Here is an 18546-nt window from a genome sequence, read left to right as displayed (position 1 = left end):
TTTTTTGTGGCGCTCATGATCGAGATAGTGCACCAAAATTTGGGAATAAGTAGGTCATGACGTTACTAAGTAAAATCTCCAGGGGTGGCACGCTGCGTGGCCAACAAAGGGGTGAGGGCAGGGGTAAATATAAAAATTATAAGGGAAATTTTGTGACGTTCGTGATTGAGATAGTGCACCAAAATTTGGGAATAAGTAGGTCATGGCGTAACTAAGTAAAATATCCAGGGGTTGCACGCTGCGGGGCCGACCAAGGGGTGAGGGCAGGGGTAAATATAAAATTTATAAGGGAATTTTTGTGACGTTCGTGATTGAGATAGTGCACCAAAATTTGGGAATAAATAGACCATGACATAGATAAGTAAAATCCCCACAGCCGGAAACCGGAGTAGGGGAAGAGGGTAGTTATAAGGGGTCAAATTCGCGGTTTTTATTATTTTTTTTTGTGGCTCTCATAATAGAGATAGTGCACCAAAATTTGGGAATAAGTAGGTCATAACGTTACTAAGTAAAATCTCCAGGGGTGGCACGCTGCGTGGCCGACAAAGGGGTGAGGGCAGGGGTAAATATAAAAATTATAAGGGAAATTTTGTGACGTTCGTGATTGAGATAGTGCACCAAAATTTGGGAATAAGTAGACCATGACATAGATAAGTAAAATCCCCACAGCCGGAAACCGGAGTAGGGGAAGAGGGTAGTTATAAGGGGTCAAATTCGCGGTTTTTGTTATTTTTTTTTTGTGGCGCTCATGATCGAGATAGTGCAGCAAAATTTGGGAATAAGTAGACCATGACATAGATAAGTAAAATCCCCACAGCCGGAAACCGGAGTAGGGGAAGAGGGTAGTTATAAGGGGTCAAATTCGCGGTTTTTGTTATTTTTTTTGTGGCGCTCATGATCGAGATAGTGCACCAAAATTTGGGAATAAGTAGACCATGGCATAGATAAGTAAAATCCCCACAGCCGTAAACCGGAGTAGGGGAAGAGGGTAGTTATAAGGGGTCAAATTCGCGGTTTTTATTATTTTTTTTTGTGGCGCTCATGATCGAGATAGTGCACCAAAATTTGGGAATAAGTAGGTAATAACGTTACTAAGTAAAATCTCCAGGGGTGGCACGCTGCGTGGCCGACAAAGGGGTGAGGGCGGGGGTAAATATAAAAATTATAAGGGAAATTTTGTGACGTTCGTGATTGAGATAGTGCACCAAAATTTGGGAATAAGTAGACCATGACATAGATAAGTAAAATCCCCACAGCCGGAAACCGGAGTAGGGGAAGAGGGTAGTTATAAGGGGTCAAATTCGCGGTTTTTATTATTTTTTTTTGTGGCGCTCATGATCGAGATAGTGCACCAAAATTTGGGAATAAGTAGGTCATGACGTTACTAAGTAAAATCTCCAGGGGTGGCACGCTGCGTGGCCAACAAAGGGGTGAGGGCAGGGGTAAATATAAAAATTATAAGGGAAATTTTGTGACGTTCGTGATTGAGATAGTGCACCAAAATTTGGGAATAAGTAGGTCATGGCGTAACTAAGTAAAATCTCCAGAGCCGGAAACCAGAGTGGGGGAGGAGGGTAGTTATAAGGGGTCAAAATCGCGGTTTTTATTACTTTTTTTTGTGACGCTCATGATCGAGATAGTGCACCAAAATTTGGTAATAAGTAGGTCATGACGTAACTAAGTAAAATCTTTAGGGGCGTAACGCTGCGTGGCCGACAAAGGGGTGAGGGCAGGGGTAAATATAAAAATTTTAAGGGAATTTTTGTGACGTTCGTGATCAAGATAATGAACCAAAATTTGTTAGTAAGTAGATCATTACGTAACCAAGCAAAAGCTCCAGGGGCGAAAACCAGAGTTGGGGATGAGGATAGTTTTAAGGGGTCAAAGTCGCAGTTTGTATTATTTCTTTTTGTGGCGCAGCGCAATATTCGTCCCCCACGCAACGATCCGCCCCTGGAGATTTTACTTAGTAATGTCGTGATCTACTTATTCCCAAATTTTGGGGCACTATCTCGATCACGAACGACAGAAAAACCCCTTATATTTTTGTACTCACCCCTGCCTACCACCCCTTTGTCCCCATGCAGCGGTCCGCCCCTGGAGATTTTACTTAGTTACGTCATGTCCTACTTAGTCCAAAATTTTGGTGCACTATCTTCATCATGAGCGTCACAAAAAAAATAATAAAAACCGCGAATTTTACCCCTTATAACTACCCTCGTCCCCCACTCTGGTTTCCGGCTCTGGGACCTTACTTAGTTATGTCATGGTCTACTTATTCCCAAATTTTGGTGCACTATCTCAATCACGAACGTCGCAAAAAAACCCCTTATATTCTTTATATTCACCCCTACCCCCACCCCTTTGTCGGCCACACAGCGTTCCGACCCTAGAGATTTTACTTAGTTACGTCATGACCTACTTATTACCAAATTTTGGTGCCCTATCTCGATCACGAGCGTCACAAAAAAAAATAATAAAATCCGCGAATTTGACCCCTTTTAACTACCCTCCTCCCCCACTCTGGTTTCAGGCCGTTGGCGAAAGTCATGCACACAACTAATTCAACATATCCCCGTGTAGTTTTTCCATATTACTCATCACGCACAAAATCCGCTCCCAGCTTTTAGACTAATATTTTAATGCGGGGAAAACAGTAGACAATATTTTTCTATTAATTATGATGCGTAAGATCGAAGAACGCAAGGGAATTGGTAGCAAACAAGGATCGTGATTGAGGAATATCAGAGAATAGACAGGGATACGGAGAGTCAAGCTCAAGACAGAGAGAGTATTACCGTGTTAAGACTAATTTACCTTGGGACGGGATGTGGACGGCATGGCTGTCTAAGGCCGATGCCACATTATGCGTTTTGACCGGATGCGTTTCCGCCGCATCCGGTGAAAACGCATAGTGTGACAGATCGGTCCGGTTGCGTTGGAAACGGATGCGTTTTGAGTCATCGGTATGCGCTTACAAACTGCACCAGACTAAACGCATAGTGTGACAGGTCGGTCTGGTTGCGTTGGAAACGGATGCGTTTTCACCGCATCCGGTCAAAACGCATAATGTAGCATCGGCCTAAAGCCGATGTCAGATTATTCGTTTTGACCGGATGCGTTTCCGCCGCATCCGGTCAAAACGCATAGTGTGACAGATCGGTTCGGTTGCATTGGAAACGGATGCGGTGGAAACGCTCCGGTTTGATGGGATGATGACAACTCACGTCTTTAAATGAGGCTTGTTACACTATGCGTTCTCGCCGCATCTACCGGACATCGCCGCAACTACCTAAGGCGACACCCAAAGACCAGAAGACCGAAATGCATCGACACGACAACACAAGCATCGCGGCCTTATGAAAGCAGTCAGACTGTGCGGTTTAAAGGCAGCGGTAGTAATAATATAGTGAAAATGTTCGACACCGATAAATTTATTACTTTCATTCAGGAGAAGCCAACACTTTGGGATAAAGGTGCAAAAGAATATAGTGACAAGAATGCAAAGCTTGGATAGAAGTTGGCTTAACCCATTAACGGCTGAGATAATAAACAGGGGGAAATTTTACAGTTTATTTATTAGATTGGATTAAAAACACATAAATTAAGACTAATTTACAACCAAAAAGTATTCTTTTCTCATGATAGGAAGAAACTGTTATCTTAAAACTTGTGTATTAATAATACCGAGAGGTCAAAAATATCTATCCTCAGAAAACTTTCTATGAAAACAGGTATAATAAGTATTGAACTTTCAATGAAAATTAATCACAAATTGTATTAAATCTTTACATAACCATCCGGGGCCCTTGTCTTATCATATTGTCCCTCATAATTCCCAGCTATTACTAAGATAGTGAATTCCAAAATTCCAACCCTTTTATGAATCACGGTATTCAAGGTAGCCTGATTTGCATATTTTGATTATAGTCCTTTTGTTTTGAAAAATCCTTTATGAAATGAAATACCTACAGAACTTTACCAATAAAGATTTATTAACAGAGAACTACATACATAGAAATACTAGTAGAATTATTCACCGAAATTTACTGTAGATACCGGGAAAATTCCGAAAGAATTGCTCATACTTATCTGAGGTATGGAATGGCTTTGAACACAAAAAAATCATGATTGTCAGTAAGAACAAAATTGAAGACGAAACAATCTAACTTAATTAAAAAACCATAGGAGAAAGTACCCAGATACAATTATTTGGGATGTGAACTAAATGAACAATGGCACCGCAGCCTTGAAATACAACGATGCATTGAGATGACCAGAAGCCAAAATCGCTTTCAATAAAATTAATTCAGTGCATATTATGTAATGGAAAACTGTGTGTCAAAATTAGAACTAGAATATTGAGAGGTTATGATGTAGTGTTATCGAAGAATGTGGAAAATATCATGGACACAACACGTAACAAACAGGGAAGCACTAACAAAGATGAAAAAAGAAAAAGAAATATTCAACACTATGAAAGAAATAAAAATGAGTTACTGTGGTCACATACTAAGAAATGAAATTTCAAACAACTTTTCATAATATGTAATAGTTTTTTCAAACTTTTTTTCGTAAAATTAATAATAAAAAGGTTTCCCATAATGTGTCTAACTTAAGTAGACACGATGTATATCGACTGATTTCTACGTACTTGAGTGTTACTGTTAATCTTTACTCTGTACTTATGGAGTTTCTAAATTTACTACATATTTTCTTTCGATATGCGAGGTTGTAAGATTTCCACCAACTCCCTCATTCCCTCCGTAGGATTTCCTCCGGTTCCAATACAGAAATTGCTAATAATTTATTTTTTAAAATGTTTGCGAAATATCGTTACGCGCTTACAAACTGCAAGAGAATAAACGCATAGTGTGACAGGTCAGTCCGGTTGCGTTGGAAACGCATGCGTTTCCACCGCATCCAGTCAAAACGCATAATGTGACATCGGCCTTACGGGGCACGTTGAAGAATCGTGTGATATGAAAAGCATTGACTAGTTTATAATACCTAAAACCGAACGGAACGACAACGGGGACGTGCGCCGCCTATTGTTCCACGGCACGTCGTAAAATAAATCAGGCATCAATCGTCAACACGTTAAGAACGCAAGGGACGTTAAGAACGTTAAGACCGCATCCGTTCTCTACGACAGAATATTAATATAATCGGCAGAGACGGCAAGCCAGACCTATGTTTTAGTTAGGATATAAGCTCTTTAATCTGTTTTAGTTCACTTAAAACTTGAAAAGCTTTCAAATAGTCAATTTCAGCAAGTTAATTCTGCATGCGGACCTTTGCTATTTTTCAGTCAAACTGTTGTTTTAAAATACTATTACTTTGGCTCATTGAGCCCTATATCTCTTTAAAATAAATTTAGAAATTGTTTAACGGTGAAAAGCTGATCGATTCTGATGAAAGCCAGTTTGAAATTTCCCGAAAATATTTTCAGTCAGAGTTTAAATCCTATTTAGATGATTTTGTAAGCTGATTACAAGAGGTTTATGTCACGAGTGTTGGAATTTCAGCTTGGCCCTTGTTTTATACATTGATTAAATGATGGCTGAGTTCCAATTGTTGGAAATTTTATTTTCAAAAAGCATATTTTTAGTCAGTGGTGTACCTATTGCTCGTCACCTAAACAGTTTTTATTTACAATCTAAAATAATAGTCCAAGTAATGAAGCTTAAAATAGGACAAAACCTCGAAATTTTTACAGAATGGATCGATTTGCTTGAAAATTTGAGAATAAGTAGTTAAGAGCCCAAGGATCAAAATCTATATTATGCTGAAAGGCGCTTTTACCATGGGGGTGGTTGTCACCCCATCTCGGGGGTGGAAATTCTTTATTATATTTTGACCGCAAAAGTTAGTAAAAACATTAATTCTAAGCAAAAAATGCTCCATACATTTTTTTGATAAAATTAATAGTTTTCGATTCATTCGCTATCGAAAGTGTTGGTTTTATATCGAAAAAATCAATGTTGTTAATAAGTTTTCGGCTAATAACTCCAAAAGGTTTTGTTTTATCAAAACAACTTCACTTAACAAAAATGTTCCTTTTGAAACGATAAACTAAACCGTTTCTTTTAATTTTTTTAAGACCAATAGTAATAGATCTATACATTATTAAATGTTAGCTCTTCTTCGTCAAATGCTAAATACTATAGTTTCAAAGTCAAAAGACGGGAAAACGATGCATTTTTCGAGGATAACTTGTTCAAACTAATTTAAAGAATTTTAAAATATATATCTCCAGAAATAAACACAAAGTCTTTAGCTCAAAAATTAAGTGACGTATATTAAAAAGAATGTTAGTCCCTACTTTTTTCAGCGAAAAAGTGATCCGAAGCAACCTTCTAATCACCACCCTAATTAAAATTAGTCATTAACTTTATTTGGTCTTCTTTATTTTTATATTATTAATAGGTTCTAGAAGTTTGACCTGCTTAGAATGCTTAGTTTTAAAAAAAATGGAGTTAGAAGCGAATAACGAATTTTTGTAGTTTGAAAAAGCTTTCCTTCAGAATAGAAGGCTTTCCTTCAGAATAGAAAGATTAGCATCAGAGATACGAAAAAATGTTTAAATATGAAATTGTAGCTTATTTAATTTTCAAGAAACTGGTTTGCAAAAAATTTTACTATAGCAAAAATTGAGTGAGCTACTGATAATTAAAACTTGTAATAACATGCAAAAACCACCTTTGCCAACCCTTTCAAAGTCACCTCTTTTTGGGACTGAGGATTTTAAAAAGAATTAGTATTAATAGGCTTATAGACCTTATAAAAACCTACGAAATTCTTTTTTGCCAAACTTTCTAAGATAAAAAATAGAAAAGTTACGAATAAAAAATCAATATATTTTTTTTAACAAAAAAGGAGAAATCCAATTGGAAGCATAACAACGTAAGTTAGCGGTGTTTTTAGTCATTGGCCTTATTTTTTCTTCTTTATTTATGTAATAATAATAGATTTTAGAAGTTTCACTGGCTTAGAAAGATTAGTTTTTAAAAAACTGGAGTTAAAAGCGAATAACGAATTTTTGTAGTTTGGTAAAAATGTCGATTTCTTCAGAATAGAAAGATTAGCATCAGAGATACGAAAAAATGTTTCAATATGAAATTGTAGGTTATTTAATTCTCAAGAAATTGGTTTGTGAAAATTTTTTCTACGGCAAAAATTGAGTGAATCGTAAATTAGTATATTATTTAAAAACACTTATTTTTTCGATATAAAACTAACACTTTCGATAGCGAATAAATCGAAAACTATTCATTTTATCAACAAAATGTATAAAACATTTTTTGCTTAGAATGAACGTTTTTATCAACTTTTGCGGTCAAAATATAATCAAAAATTTCCACCTCCGGAATGGGGTGGCAACCACCCCCATGGTAAAAGCGCCTTTCAGCATCATATAGATTTTAATCCTTGGACTATCCACTACTTGTTCTCAAATTTTCAAGCAAATCGATCCATTCTGTAAAAATTGCGAGGTGAAAAGCTTCAGTTCCTGGACTATAAACAGATATTGCTTAAATTAAGATTATCCAAAATCAAACAAATACAAAAACTTAAGAAATTGTTTTTAATTTCGAGTGTGTATTGTAAGCGAAAAATAAGAATATTGCAGTTCACTACACCATTTGAAATGTTTTGTCGTAATAATATAGGTAAATGGTAAATATCCTTTAAGGGGACTTTTACTTTCTAAATTAGAAAAAAAAAATCATTTTTAAAGAAATAACTATTATATTTCACAAGGTTTCCAGGTATACAAAAATTTTTTGGCATTTTTAGTTATTTTTCACACCTGCAGAAGGCGTTTTCCAAAAGATGAATTTCAATTTGGGAGACACTTTTCTGCCCTCCTATATATTTTTTTAAATTCCAATGGAATTCAATTCGTAGATCTTCTTCTTCTTCTTCTTCTTCTTCTTTTATATAGGCGGTACTGCCTGTTTTTCTTCAACGGTGCCTTTCATTCTGCCCCTAAGTTGTCATTCCATCTTTTCCTTGGGGGTCCTATACTTCTCCTGCCTAACGGTGACTTGTCCCTGGCTATTCTTACTATCCTTAATTCAGACATCCTGCTTATGTGCTCATTCCACTCTTCTTTTTTGTTCTTTACCCAGGTATTTATATTGTCTACCTCACATATGCGTCTGATGTCCTCACTTCTTACCCTATCCTGTAGTCCTTTTCCAGCAATCCTTCTTAAGATCTTCATTTCGTTGGTTTCCAGATGTCTTCGTGTTTTGCTTGTATATGGTCTTGTTTCGGCCGTGTAAGTCATAACTGGCCTAATAACTGACTTATATATTCGGGCCTTTGTTTCCAATCTTAGGTGTTTGTTTTTCCAAATTGTGTTGTTTAGGCATCCGGCCGTTCTACTGGCTTTAATTATTTGGTCTTTTCCCTCTTCTTCGATATTGTTGTCGGCTGATAGATTCATTCCCAGATATTTGAAAGTCATTACTTTTGTATAATTTGATTGTCTAACTCCAATTTGCATCTTATTGGTTCTTTGGCAATTACTAAGCTTTTCGTTTTTTGGGCTGATATTTTCATATTCATTTCTTTTGCGTTAATGTTGCAATAATCTTTGTAGGTCGTCTTCGCACTCTGCTACTAACACGGTGTCATCAGCGTAACAGAGTATTTTTATCTCTCTATTGCCTATTTTGTACCCTCTTTTTTTCTTCACTTGTTTTATTATTGCATCCAATATTATGTTAAGCAGTAGAGGGGCTTAGTGAATCTCCTTGCCTGATTCCTTTGTTTGTTTCTATGGGTTCTGTTATTATTCCATTGACTTTCATTTCTATTTTATTTCTTACATATATGTTTTCTATCAGTTTTGTGATGTCCAGTGGTAAATTTTTCTCATATTGTAGGCATATCACATATTTAAATTGGATTCTATCAAACGCTTTCTCTAGGTCTATGAAACAGAAAAAGGCTGGTTTGTTATATTCTAATGATTTCTCCGCTATTTACCTTATTACAAAAACTGCATCGTTACATGATCTTCCACTTCTAAATCCTTGTTGTTCATCCGATATATTTATACACGCCATTATTTTCTCCATAAGTATTTTTGTTGTGAGTTTCAGTATAGTGCTCAGTAAATTTATCCCTCTATAGTTACTGGGGTCTGCCCTATCACCTTTCTTAAATAACGCTATCATTTGAGTGGTTCTCCATTCTTCTGGAATTCTTCCTGTATTTATTATTTTACTTATAAGTATATTCAGTCCTTTGTGAAGTCCATCTCCTCCGCATTTATAACTTCATTAGCTATTCCATCTTTCCCAGGAGCTTTTCGATTTTTCATCTTTTTTAAGGCGTTATTTATATCTTCCTCTTTAATTTCTGTTTTCTAATGCGATTCTAATCCTGGTGTTTCTAGTTCTCTGTGATTAGCTGTTTGATAGAGGTTTTTTAGGTGAGTTGTCCATGTATTTGTATCAATATGTTTTACTTCTATCAATTCCTTCATCTCTGCTCTTTGACCTCTTATCATTTTCCACATTTCTTTTTGCATCCCATAAAAGTCGTACCCCATCTCTTGTGAGAATGCTTCCCAATGTTCTGTTTTCTTCCTTCTTACTATTGAGTTTAATTCATTTCGTACTCTTTTATATTCTTCATATGTTTTTCTCGTTCTTTTGGACTTCTAGGTATTCTAGGTAGATTTTCTTTTTTTCTGGGCATTTTATTTCTCTTTCTTCACAGAACCATGGAGTTCTCCTTTTCTTTGGTATATGTTTACTTATCTTACGTTCTCCAAGTTCTTCCGTTGCTGCCATTTTGATATTATCTCTGATCTTCCTCCAACTTTCTTCCATGTCTTCATCCGGTGTAATGTAGTTTTCATTCAGTACTTTTTGCAGTCTTCTCTGGTATAGATCTCGTGTTGACAAGTCTCATAGCTTTTGTACCTTTATTCTTGTCTCACATTCAACAGGGTCTTCTGTTCTGTTTCTTTGTAGCTCTATTCTGATTTTTCCAAGTACTAGGTTGTGATCGTTTCCAATATTAGCTGCACTTAAACATCGTATGTCTAGTACTTGAGAGTGGTGGATGTTTCTGTTTGTCAATATATAATCAACAACGGATCTGCCTGGGATAACTATCGGGTGCATCGAGTAGCTTGGTAGTTATAACAACCGGTCCCAAGCCCGGATAAATGTGGAGGGTTAATAGGCAAGGTTAGCAACCTACCTATCGTAAAATGAAGTAATGCTCAAAGAACCAACGGGATGCCTCGTAGATCTTAAAACTAATAAAAGGAACCTTTCAAAACGTATTTTTTATATTTTTATGATCTCTATAGGCGATTTTATAAAATGTTTTTCCAAAGTCAATTTGCCCCTGTACTAAACAGGTGTTTTTTGTTAGAAGTTTATTTATGAGTCGTATATACATACAGTGCGCTGGAATACGTGTTAACCCCCCCCCCATATTACCTCATTTATTTTTAGCACATAAGCAAAACTCTCGTACAGGTTGATTTTTAAAATAATCGTAGTATATTATAGCATCAATGTTTTGAACTTTACGCGATCCCTCTTCAGGTGAAAGTGATAACTGATTTTTTGAAATGGGGAAGTACATCATGTGACACCTCATTTAAAAGCTTTTGAAATACTGACTAAGAATATGTATAATACTTGAGCAAAATTTCGGTCACATGCTTTTTAAATCCATTCATCATTTTCGAATCCTGAGAAAACTAATATGTATTTCTGAAAAATTTAAATGCAGAATGAAAGACTAAATTATTACCGAGGGCAGAAAGTCCCTTAGAATACACAAAAAGTTTATTTGAATGATATATTTGAAATTAAAAATCATACTAAATTTTCTCTTCGTTTTTACCCCTGCAATGTATTAAAATAAACATAAAAGTTTTTAGGGACTTTTCGCCCTCGGTAGAATAATAATGTAATCTTTCATTCTGCGGTTAAATTTTTCAAAAATTCTTATTAATTTTCTCAGGGTTCAATAATAATAATAATAATAATAATAATGGAGTTTATTCGTAGCAAATAAATTATACATATAATAAACTCAGTTCCTCACTGAAGTTGCACGTACAACTTGTGCGTGAGGGTTCAATTTTGATTGTCTTAAACAACACTAGTTAATTTTAAAATTTACGAAAAGGAATCAAGTAAAGTTTTTTTTCGTTCATCTGTCTCGAAATTTGGGCTCCTCTTCTCACTAATTCAGTTAATATTACATGTTGTTTTTCGGACCTACGAAAATTTCTCATAAACTTCAAGAAATTCAAGAAATGATTGCAAAAAGTTTTCTATGGGACTTCTCTGGTGGGACTTCGTTTTTTTGTGAGCATTATCATTACTTTTTTAATGTGTTTTATCTATTTTTACAATAATTTTTACAAATTTAACACTTATAAGTGACATTTAAAAAAATTCATTTTTGACATATAAATAAAAATGAATACATTAAATGCATGAAACTATTATATTTACATTTCTGTAACCAGCATTTCAAAAGCTGTTAAATGAGGTATCACATGATGTACTTTCCCATTTAAAAAAATCAAAGTTATGTCTTTCACCTGAAGAGGGAACGCGTAAAGTTTGAAACATTGATGCTATAATATACTATGATTATTTTAAAAATCGACCTGGCCGAGCGTTTTGCTTAGGTTCTAAAAATAAATAAGGTAATATGGGGGGGGGGGGATTTATTCCAGCGCACTGTATAAGTAAATATCAAATAAAATTGGTTTACCGAGATTGGTGTAGTACAAAAATGTCTCCAAGTTTTGAAAAATGGGATTACGAGAGAAACGCGTTAAATGTACTTTTACGTAATTTTATCGAATGAAATTCGTCATATTAAATTACATCATATTTTTTCATCGATTTTTTTTTTAATTTATAGAAAGTAAAAATCCGCTTAAATATTTAGCGTTATATACCGTGTTACTACTTACCACAGGTGAATATACATTTAAATATAGACAGTCCTCAGTCTTTTCTAACTTATACTTGTTAGCCTGTTGACACACCTTAGTATTCTTAGTGGTATTAAGGATTCCATTCCAGGGTTCAGGAGGTTTGGGAAGCTGAAAGAAATACATATATGTATTATTACTTTGTATCTAATTTATGGTATAGTATCAAATTCTGAGCATAGGTCTTCCCTTTCAAAGATGATTTTCCACGATAGCTAGAGCGATCGAGCGATTTTTCTACTTTGGCTGCGATTTAAGAAATGGCGTCACTCTGTGACGATATAAGTTTTAATTTTATGTAAATACCAAAGAAAACAATGTAAAATAACAAAAAAAAAAAATTAGCTGAGTCCGTTAATCCGTTCATCAGAAAATCAAATATCAAAATAAGGATAACTTTTGGTGATGCAAAACTTTTGCCGTTAAGTTTATTGAGTTGGTATTTTCACTGGTAGTTACACTTGGTATTGAATTGGTAACAAAGTTGAAAACCTCTTAAATTATTAGTTAAAATTAACTTCTTTAACAATAAGATTGTTCATTTTGAAAACGATTTCGGATCTGTATAAGGAAAAATAAATAAACTGTTTCCAATGGTGTTAATTTCCAATACATATTAATAAAAACGCAAAATTCCACAACAAATATATGATAAACAAAAATATTTTACGTCAATGATAACTTTACCTGAAACCTATTTTCTCCAACAGGTGGTGCAGCATATGGAATTTCTTGGAAAGCGTAGTAAATATTTCCTTCATAGGTTTTTAATATATGTCCCCGTATATTTCCAGCAGATAAATTCACGATCAAATCGTCATTCTAAAAAAATAAAGAGTTAATAAAAAACAAAGTTAAAGAAATATCGAAAGGAAAACCCCGTAAAAGTGTATTTACCATACTTCTTAAGTTGTATTGGTTAATCTAAGTTATATTGTTGTTACTTATTTTTTGTTGATTTTATCCAATATTTTATGCAAACCTAATAAAAAAAAGCCGTTCATTTAGTTAGATAGCTTCCTTTGAAGCTTTATTTATTCCCATATACTCTGAGTTAGTAAATAAATCTATATTATACTCCGCAAAAAAAACTATACAACCATCTCCCTCTACAACTTAAATCTGCAACATCTTTCTCCAAATTCCGTAAAATGACAAAATCGCATTTACCTAAAAGACCATAATATTATTCAGTAGAAGAGTTTCTTAATGACTGACTAAGAAATTACAGTGATGTATAAGTAACTAAAGCATATTATTTACCTATATAGAGTGAGTCTGTAATTTGGAATAAATTCAATATCTCAAATACTAATTGTTTTTTTGAAAATTGCCCAGACCCGTCGATTAGTATTTCAAACTGTCCTTTTTGACATACAATAATCATGTATACAGGGTGTCCCAGATTAGAGATATGACGTCATCGTTGATTTTCTTAAATGGCAACACCATCATTTTGATAGCTACTTTGATAGGGTGTGTAAAGTTATATATAACTGCAAAATATCTAATTTTTATTCTCTACCATTTACAAGATAATAAAAAATAACAAAGTTATGTCTGTAATTTGGAATAAATTCAAGAATTCAAATACTAAATGTTTTTTTGAAAAATTCTCAGACCCGTCGATTAGTATTTCAAATTGTCATTTTTGACATACAATAATAATGTTTTTAGGGTGCCCCAATTTGGAGATATGACGCCATCGTTAATTTTCTTAAATGGCAACACTGTCATTTTGATAGGTATTTTTATAGGGTGTGTAAAGTTATACATAACTGAAAAATTTTAAATTTTTATTCCCTACCATTTACAAGATAATAAAAAATAACAAAGTTATGTCTGTAATTTGGAATAAATTCAATAATTCAAATACTAATTGTTTTTTTGAAAAATGCTCAGACCCATTCATTGGTATTTCATATTGTCATTTTTTACATACAATAATAATGTATTCAGGGTTTCCCAATTTAGAGATATGACGCCATCGTTAATTTTCTTAAATGGCAACACTGCTATTTTGATAGGTATTTTCATAGGGTGTGTAAAGGTATACATAAGTGAAAAATTTTAAAATTTTATTCCCTACCATTTACAAGATAATAAAAAATAACAAAGTTGTGAAAAAGAAGTAATCAAATAATAATTGAATTTATTTATTTCAATTAAACAAATGCTCATAATATGTTGCCCTGAATTACTTTCAAATAGTCAATGGGCAATATTATGAGCATTTGCTTAATTAAAATAATTAAATTCAATTATTATTTGATTACTTGTTTCCAAATTACAGACTCACTCTGTATTTGGGTGTCACATGTAGCAGCTTAAACTTATTAGTTCCTATGTTTATTTTATTTTGTTGTATGTTGTATGTTGTATGTTGTATTTGTCAAATCAGCATCTACAAAACCCTCTAACTCAGTACTCATGTTACAATATTTTTAATCTTAAACTTTTTTATGTAAATATCTTAAAATAATTTTAGAATGTATAAAATAGCTTTCATTAAAGCTGTTTTATTAGGCAAGCCGCACACCAACGAAACATGAAACGAAAAACATGAAACAGGAAACGTAAAACACGTTTCATGAAAATTAAACACGGGTAAACAAATCTTGAAGTCCGCCTACCAATGAAACGAGTGTGATTCATGCTCATAACACATTTTTATTTTCGGAAAGTTTCATAAATGGCCGGACGTCTATTTGTTTAGCAGTGTTTTATTTCCATGAAACGTGATTTACGTTTCATGTTTCTTTGATGTAGGCCGCACATTAAATTTACTAGGCCAGTTAACGAAGAAAAAGATATTTGGCCTTGTTAAAATAAATATGTTTCTGTTATTTCTCGTCGAAAATCACTGCGACTGAAGTATCAGTGCGAAGTTCTGAGACTCTATCTCTCGCGAGACACTCGCCTGAGGTAATTCGTTTTAGTACAGTCATTGAAGCTTTTTAGCTCAGAAATTTTTTGCTATGAACCGATTTACATGAAATTTTGGAATTAGGCTTATCCTACCCTTAACTTCAAAAGTGATATTGACCAGAACTCTGTTTTCACCCTTGCGGTAGTTGCCACCCCTTTTAGGTGGTGGAAATTTTGTTTTTTAAAATAACCTCAGATATCGATAGAAGAGCTAATCTTAAGCAAAAAATGTTGTATAGAGTTTTTCAAAAACCCAATACTTTTTACATTATTGGCAATTGAAAATTCGGAATTTTCTCACGATTTTCAACAGTTTTTTGTAAATATCTCCAAAATATGCATTCTAACGATAACATTATACTGAACAAAATTGTAGCAGCTAAAAGAATAAACAAACTGGTTTTTTAAAGAGTGTTCTGAGTACAATATTAAGCGAGATATTGAAGATCAAAGCCGTTTTTTATTTTGTGTGAAATTTAATCAATGTATTCAATGCCATCTAGCGGAGAGCGAATAAATTTTATGCATGCTAATGAGAAAGAATTTTATAGTGCTTAAAATAAGATTTAAAATGAGCACTGTTAAAATGTACTATTTTGTAAGTAAAATGAATGAGCTGTAATAAAAAAAAGGAACATCTAATGGTTTTTTTTAATCAATGGATTTCATAAGTGCCATTTCCGCCAAAATTAAAATTAATCGTATTCCGTCGAGAATCAACTTTAATATAAAGAGTTTGATGGATTCTAGCAGTTTCGCTGCTTTGTAACATATATATTTTTTTAAATCACGATTTCAAGAAAAAAAAATTTCGAATTTAAAAAAAACACCTTCTTTTCATAATATCTGAAAAATAATGAAAGATATGTAAAAAAGTTAATACTAAAAAAATAGGTTTTTTTTGACAAAAATTTTAGTTTGTTTTTCCTATCACACAAAAATTGACAAAGATATAATTGATTAAAGAGCGCGCGATAAGGCAACCAGTCTCTCTCGAGCCCTTTGACCCTTCACCGTTTCAAGAGCAAAGATTTTTCACTACATATTATAATGAAAAAAGTTGTAGCTCTTTTAATTCCCTTCAATATGGTTTTTATAAGTTGTGATAGCTTTACAATTAAAATAGTTATGGTCCAAGAACTAGTAATAATTTAATCTAGTACACTTCCACGTAACTTGTAAGTTTATATTTTATTCAATAAATGGTGACTTCTTACTCTATAATTGAAATATTTTTAACTACAGGGCATTAAAACTGCTTAGCCACACCATGAAAATATGGGAAAGAGTAATTGATAGACGGATACGTGAAGAGACCGAAATATCCGAGAATGAATTTGGCTTTATGCAGGGTAGATCAATAACAGATGCAATTTTCATTATAAGGCAGTTGATGGAAAAATACAGGAGTAAAGAAACAAGCGCTCATATAGTATTCATTGATCTTGAGAAAGCATATGATAGAGTTCCTCGAGAGATTCTGTGGTGGGCACTCAATAAGAAAGGAGTCCCTGGTGAATATGTAAAGATTGTGAGGGATATGTATGAGGAGTAACGACTAGTTTAAGGACAGGTGTGGGAGAGACTGATAAATTTCATGTGAAGGTAGGATTGCACCAAGGCTCTGTGGTTAGTCCGTATTTATTCTCATTAGTTTTGGACCAGATAACAGCGAAACTACAGGGTAACATTCCATTGTGCTTAATGTATGCTGATGATGTCGTGTTAGTAGGAAATAGTGAAAGAGACTTGGAACAAAAACTGGAACAGTGGAGACAAGCTCTGGAGGAAAAAGGTTTAAAACTTACTAGGACAAAAACAGAGTATTTGGAATGTTCATTTAAAGATGGAGCTACTACAAATAAAATGGTATCTTTGGATGGTGAATTGATTGTGAAAAGCAATAGTTTTAAGTACCTAGGATCAGTATTACAGAGTAATGGAGAAATAGATGGAAATGCATGCAGTAGAATTAGGGCTGGATGGATGAAGTGGAAAGAAGCAAGTGGTGTGTTGTGTGACAGAAAAATTCCAATGAAGCTGAAGGGAAAATTCTATAAAACAGCCATAAGACCGGCTATGATGTAAGGAACTGAATGTTGGGCAGTGAAAAAGAAAGGAACAACGAATGCAAAGAAGACCTGGGGGGAGACGATAAGGCAGGACATGTTGGTAAAGGAGATTAACATTGATATGACCCAAGGTAGAATTGTGTGGAGAAATGCAATTAGGGAAGCCGACCCCGCATAGGGATAAGACAAAGGGAATGATGATGAATTGAACTATTTTTAAATGTATAATCATACATATTCAATGTTTTAATTTAGGGGTAGTTTTAAGGGTTAAATGGCTGGAGCATATGGACTTTCCAGCATAGCTTTTTCCAGAACGTGGAACGATATTTAAATCCTTTTTAGTTTACCAAAAGAAATTTTTATACCATTTTTAATCGAGGAGTTAATTTCAAGGGTTAAAAGGGGTTAACAATTAAATAATTAAGATAGAGAACCTAAAATATTATTAACTCTATGTTTAAGTCTTCTTGTCAAACCAAATTATTTTTTGTAAATTTTTTCTATTTAGGGGTTGTTTTTAAGGATTGAAAGGGGTTAACAATAGGATAATTAAGACAAAGAACGTAAAATATCATTTATTCTATATTTAAATCTTTTTATGTCATACTAAATTAATTTTTTGTAAACTGTTTCGACTTAAGGTTGTTTGCAAGGGTTGTACGGTTTTCAAGGGGATGAAAATAAGTTTAACATGAGGTTATTGTATTCGAAAACACTTCACAGTGTCACTCTTTATTATTAAACACGTTTTCTGGCAATAAAATGGCTCAATGTCAATTTTTCCATTAAGTGGTTGTTTGCACTCCTTAAAAAATAAAAAACGGATTTCAGGTCAACATCACTTTTGAAGTTAAGGGTAAGATAAGCCTAATTCCAAAATCTCATGTAAATCGGTTCATAGTAAAAAATTTCGGAGGTGAAAACCTATTTTCCGCTTCAATAACTGCACTATTTCGGATATTGGACATTTCATACGGTATTTTTTGACCTTAACTTGTCGCGCTGCTGGTCAGATATATGTTGACAAGTACATTTTCGTGAGCGGAGGGTATTTTATTTGCCTTCTTGTTTTACCGAATACAATCTGTTTTTTGTTACTTTCCCCGTGTTTTTATAATTAAAAATGTAGAAATACTTACTCCAAAAGTTAGTGTTAAAACCAAAATAAACATAAAAGCCGTTGACCACATATTCACCAAAATTTTTTGAAAAAAGATCAAATCGTTGCTGTTGTTTAAGCAGATTGTCAATATTAGAATTCGTTTCTATATCTTAAAAATTTAATATTTCTGAAATATTATTTTTAAGTATTTGCGTAAATAGATTTCAAGATTTTTTCTTAAAAGATGATAACAGGAATTTTTGCTATTAAAATTAAATAGGTAAAAGGATTTGAAGATAAGGTGAGTGTTCGAAACTAAATTTTACTTACAAAAAAAACTGATTAGATATTAGATTACATATTTTATTGCATTTATCGTAAACATTATTTTATATCACCGTATTACTTTATTTATAGAAATCGTTCCTAAATTACTTCGTATTTTG

General features: G+C 33.6%; 1 protein-coding gene across 1 annotated transcript in view; it reads right to left on the bottom strand.

The window, feature by feature from the left end:
* Positions 1-18325, bottom strand: part of LOC114328167 (juvenile hormone esterase) — a 114852-nt gene extending 96527 nt beyond the window's left edge. Inside the window, exons 1-3 of the mRNA XM_050648177.1 lie at positions 18138-18325; positions 12683-12817; positions 11975-12106 (exon numbers count right to left, since the gene is read on the bottom strand). Of these exons, the coding sequence (XP_050504134.1) occupies positions 11975-12106; positions 12683-12817; positions 18138-18188 (318 nt within the window). The 5' untranslated portion in view covers positions 18189-18325. The remainder of the gene's footprint in view (positions 1-11974; positions 12107-12682; positions 12818-18137) is intronic.
* Between the last annotated feature and the right edge of the window lie 221 nt (positions 18326-18546).

Source organism: Diabrotica virgifera, chromosome 1, assembly GCF_917563875.1.
Source record: "Diabrotica virgifera virgifera chromosome 1, PGI_DIABVI_V3a".
Taxonomy (NCBI): domain Eukaryota; kingdom Metazoa; phylum Arthropoda; class Insecta; order Coleoptera; family Chrysomelidae; genus Diabrotica; species Diabrotica virgifera.
This window is presented reverse-complemented; position numbering and strand designations above follow the sequence as displayed.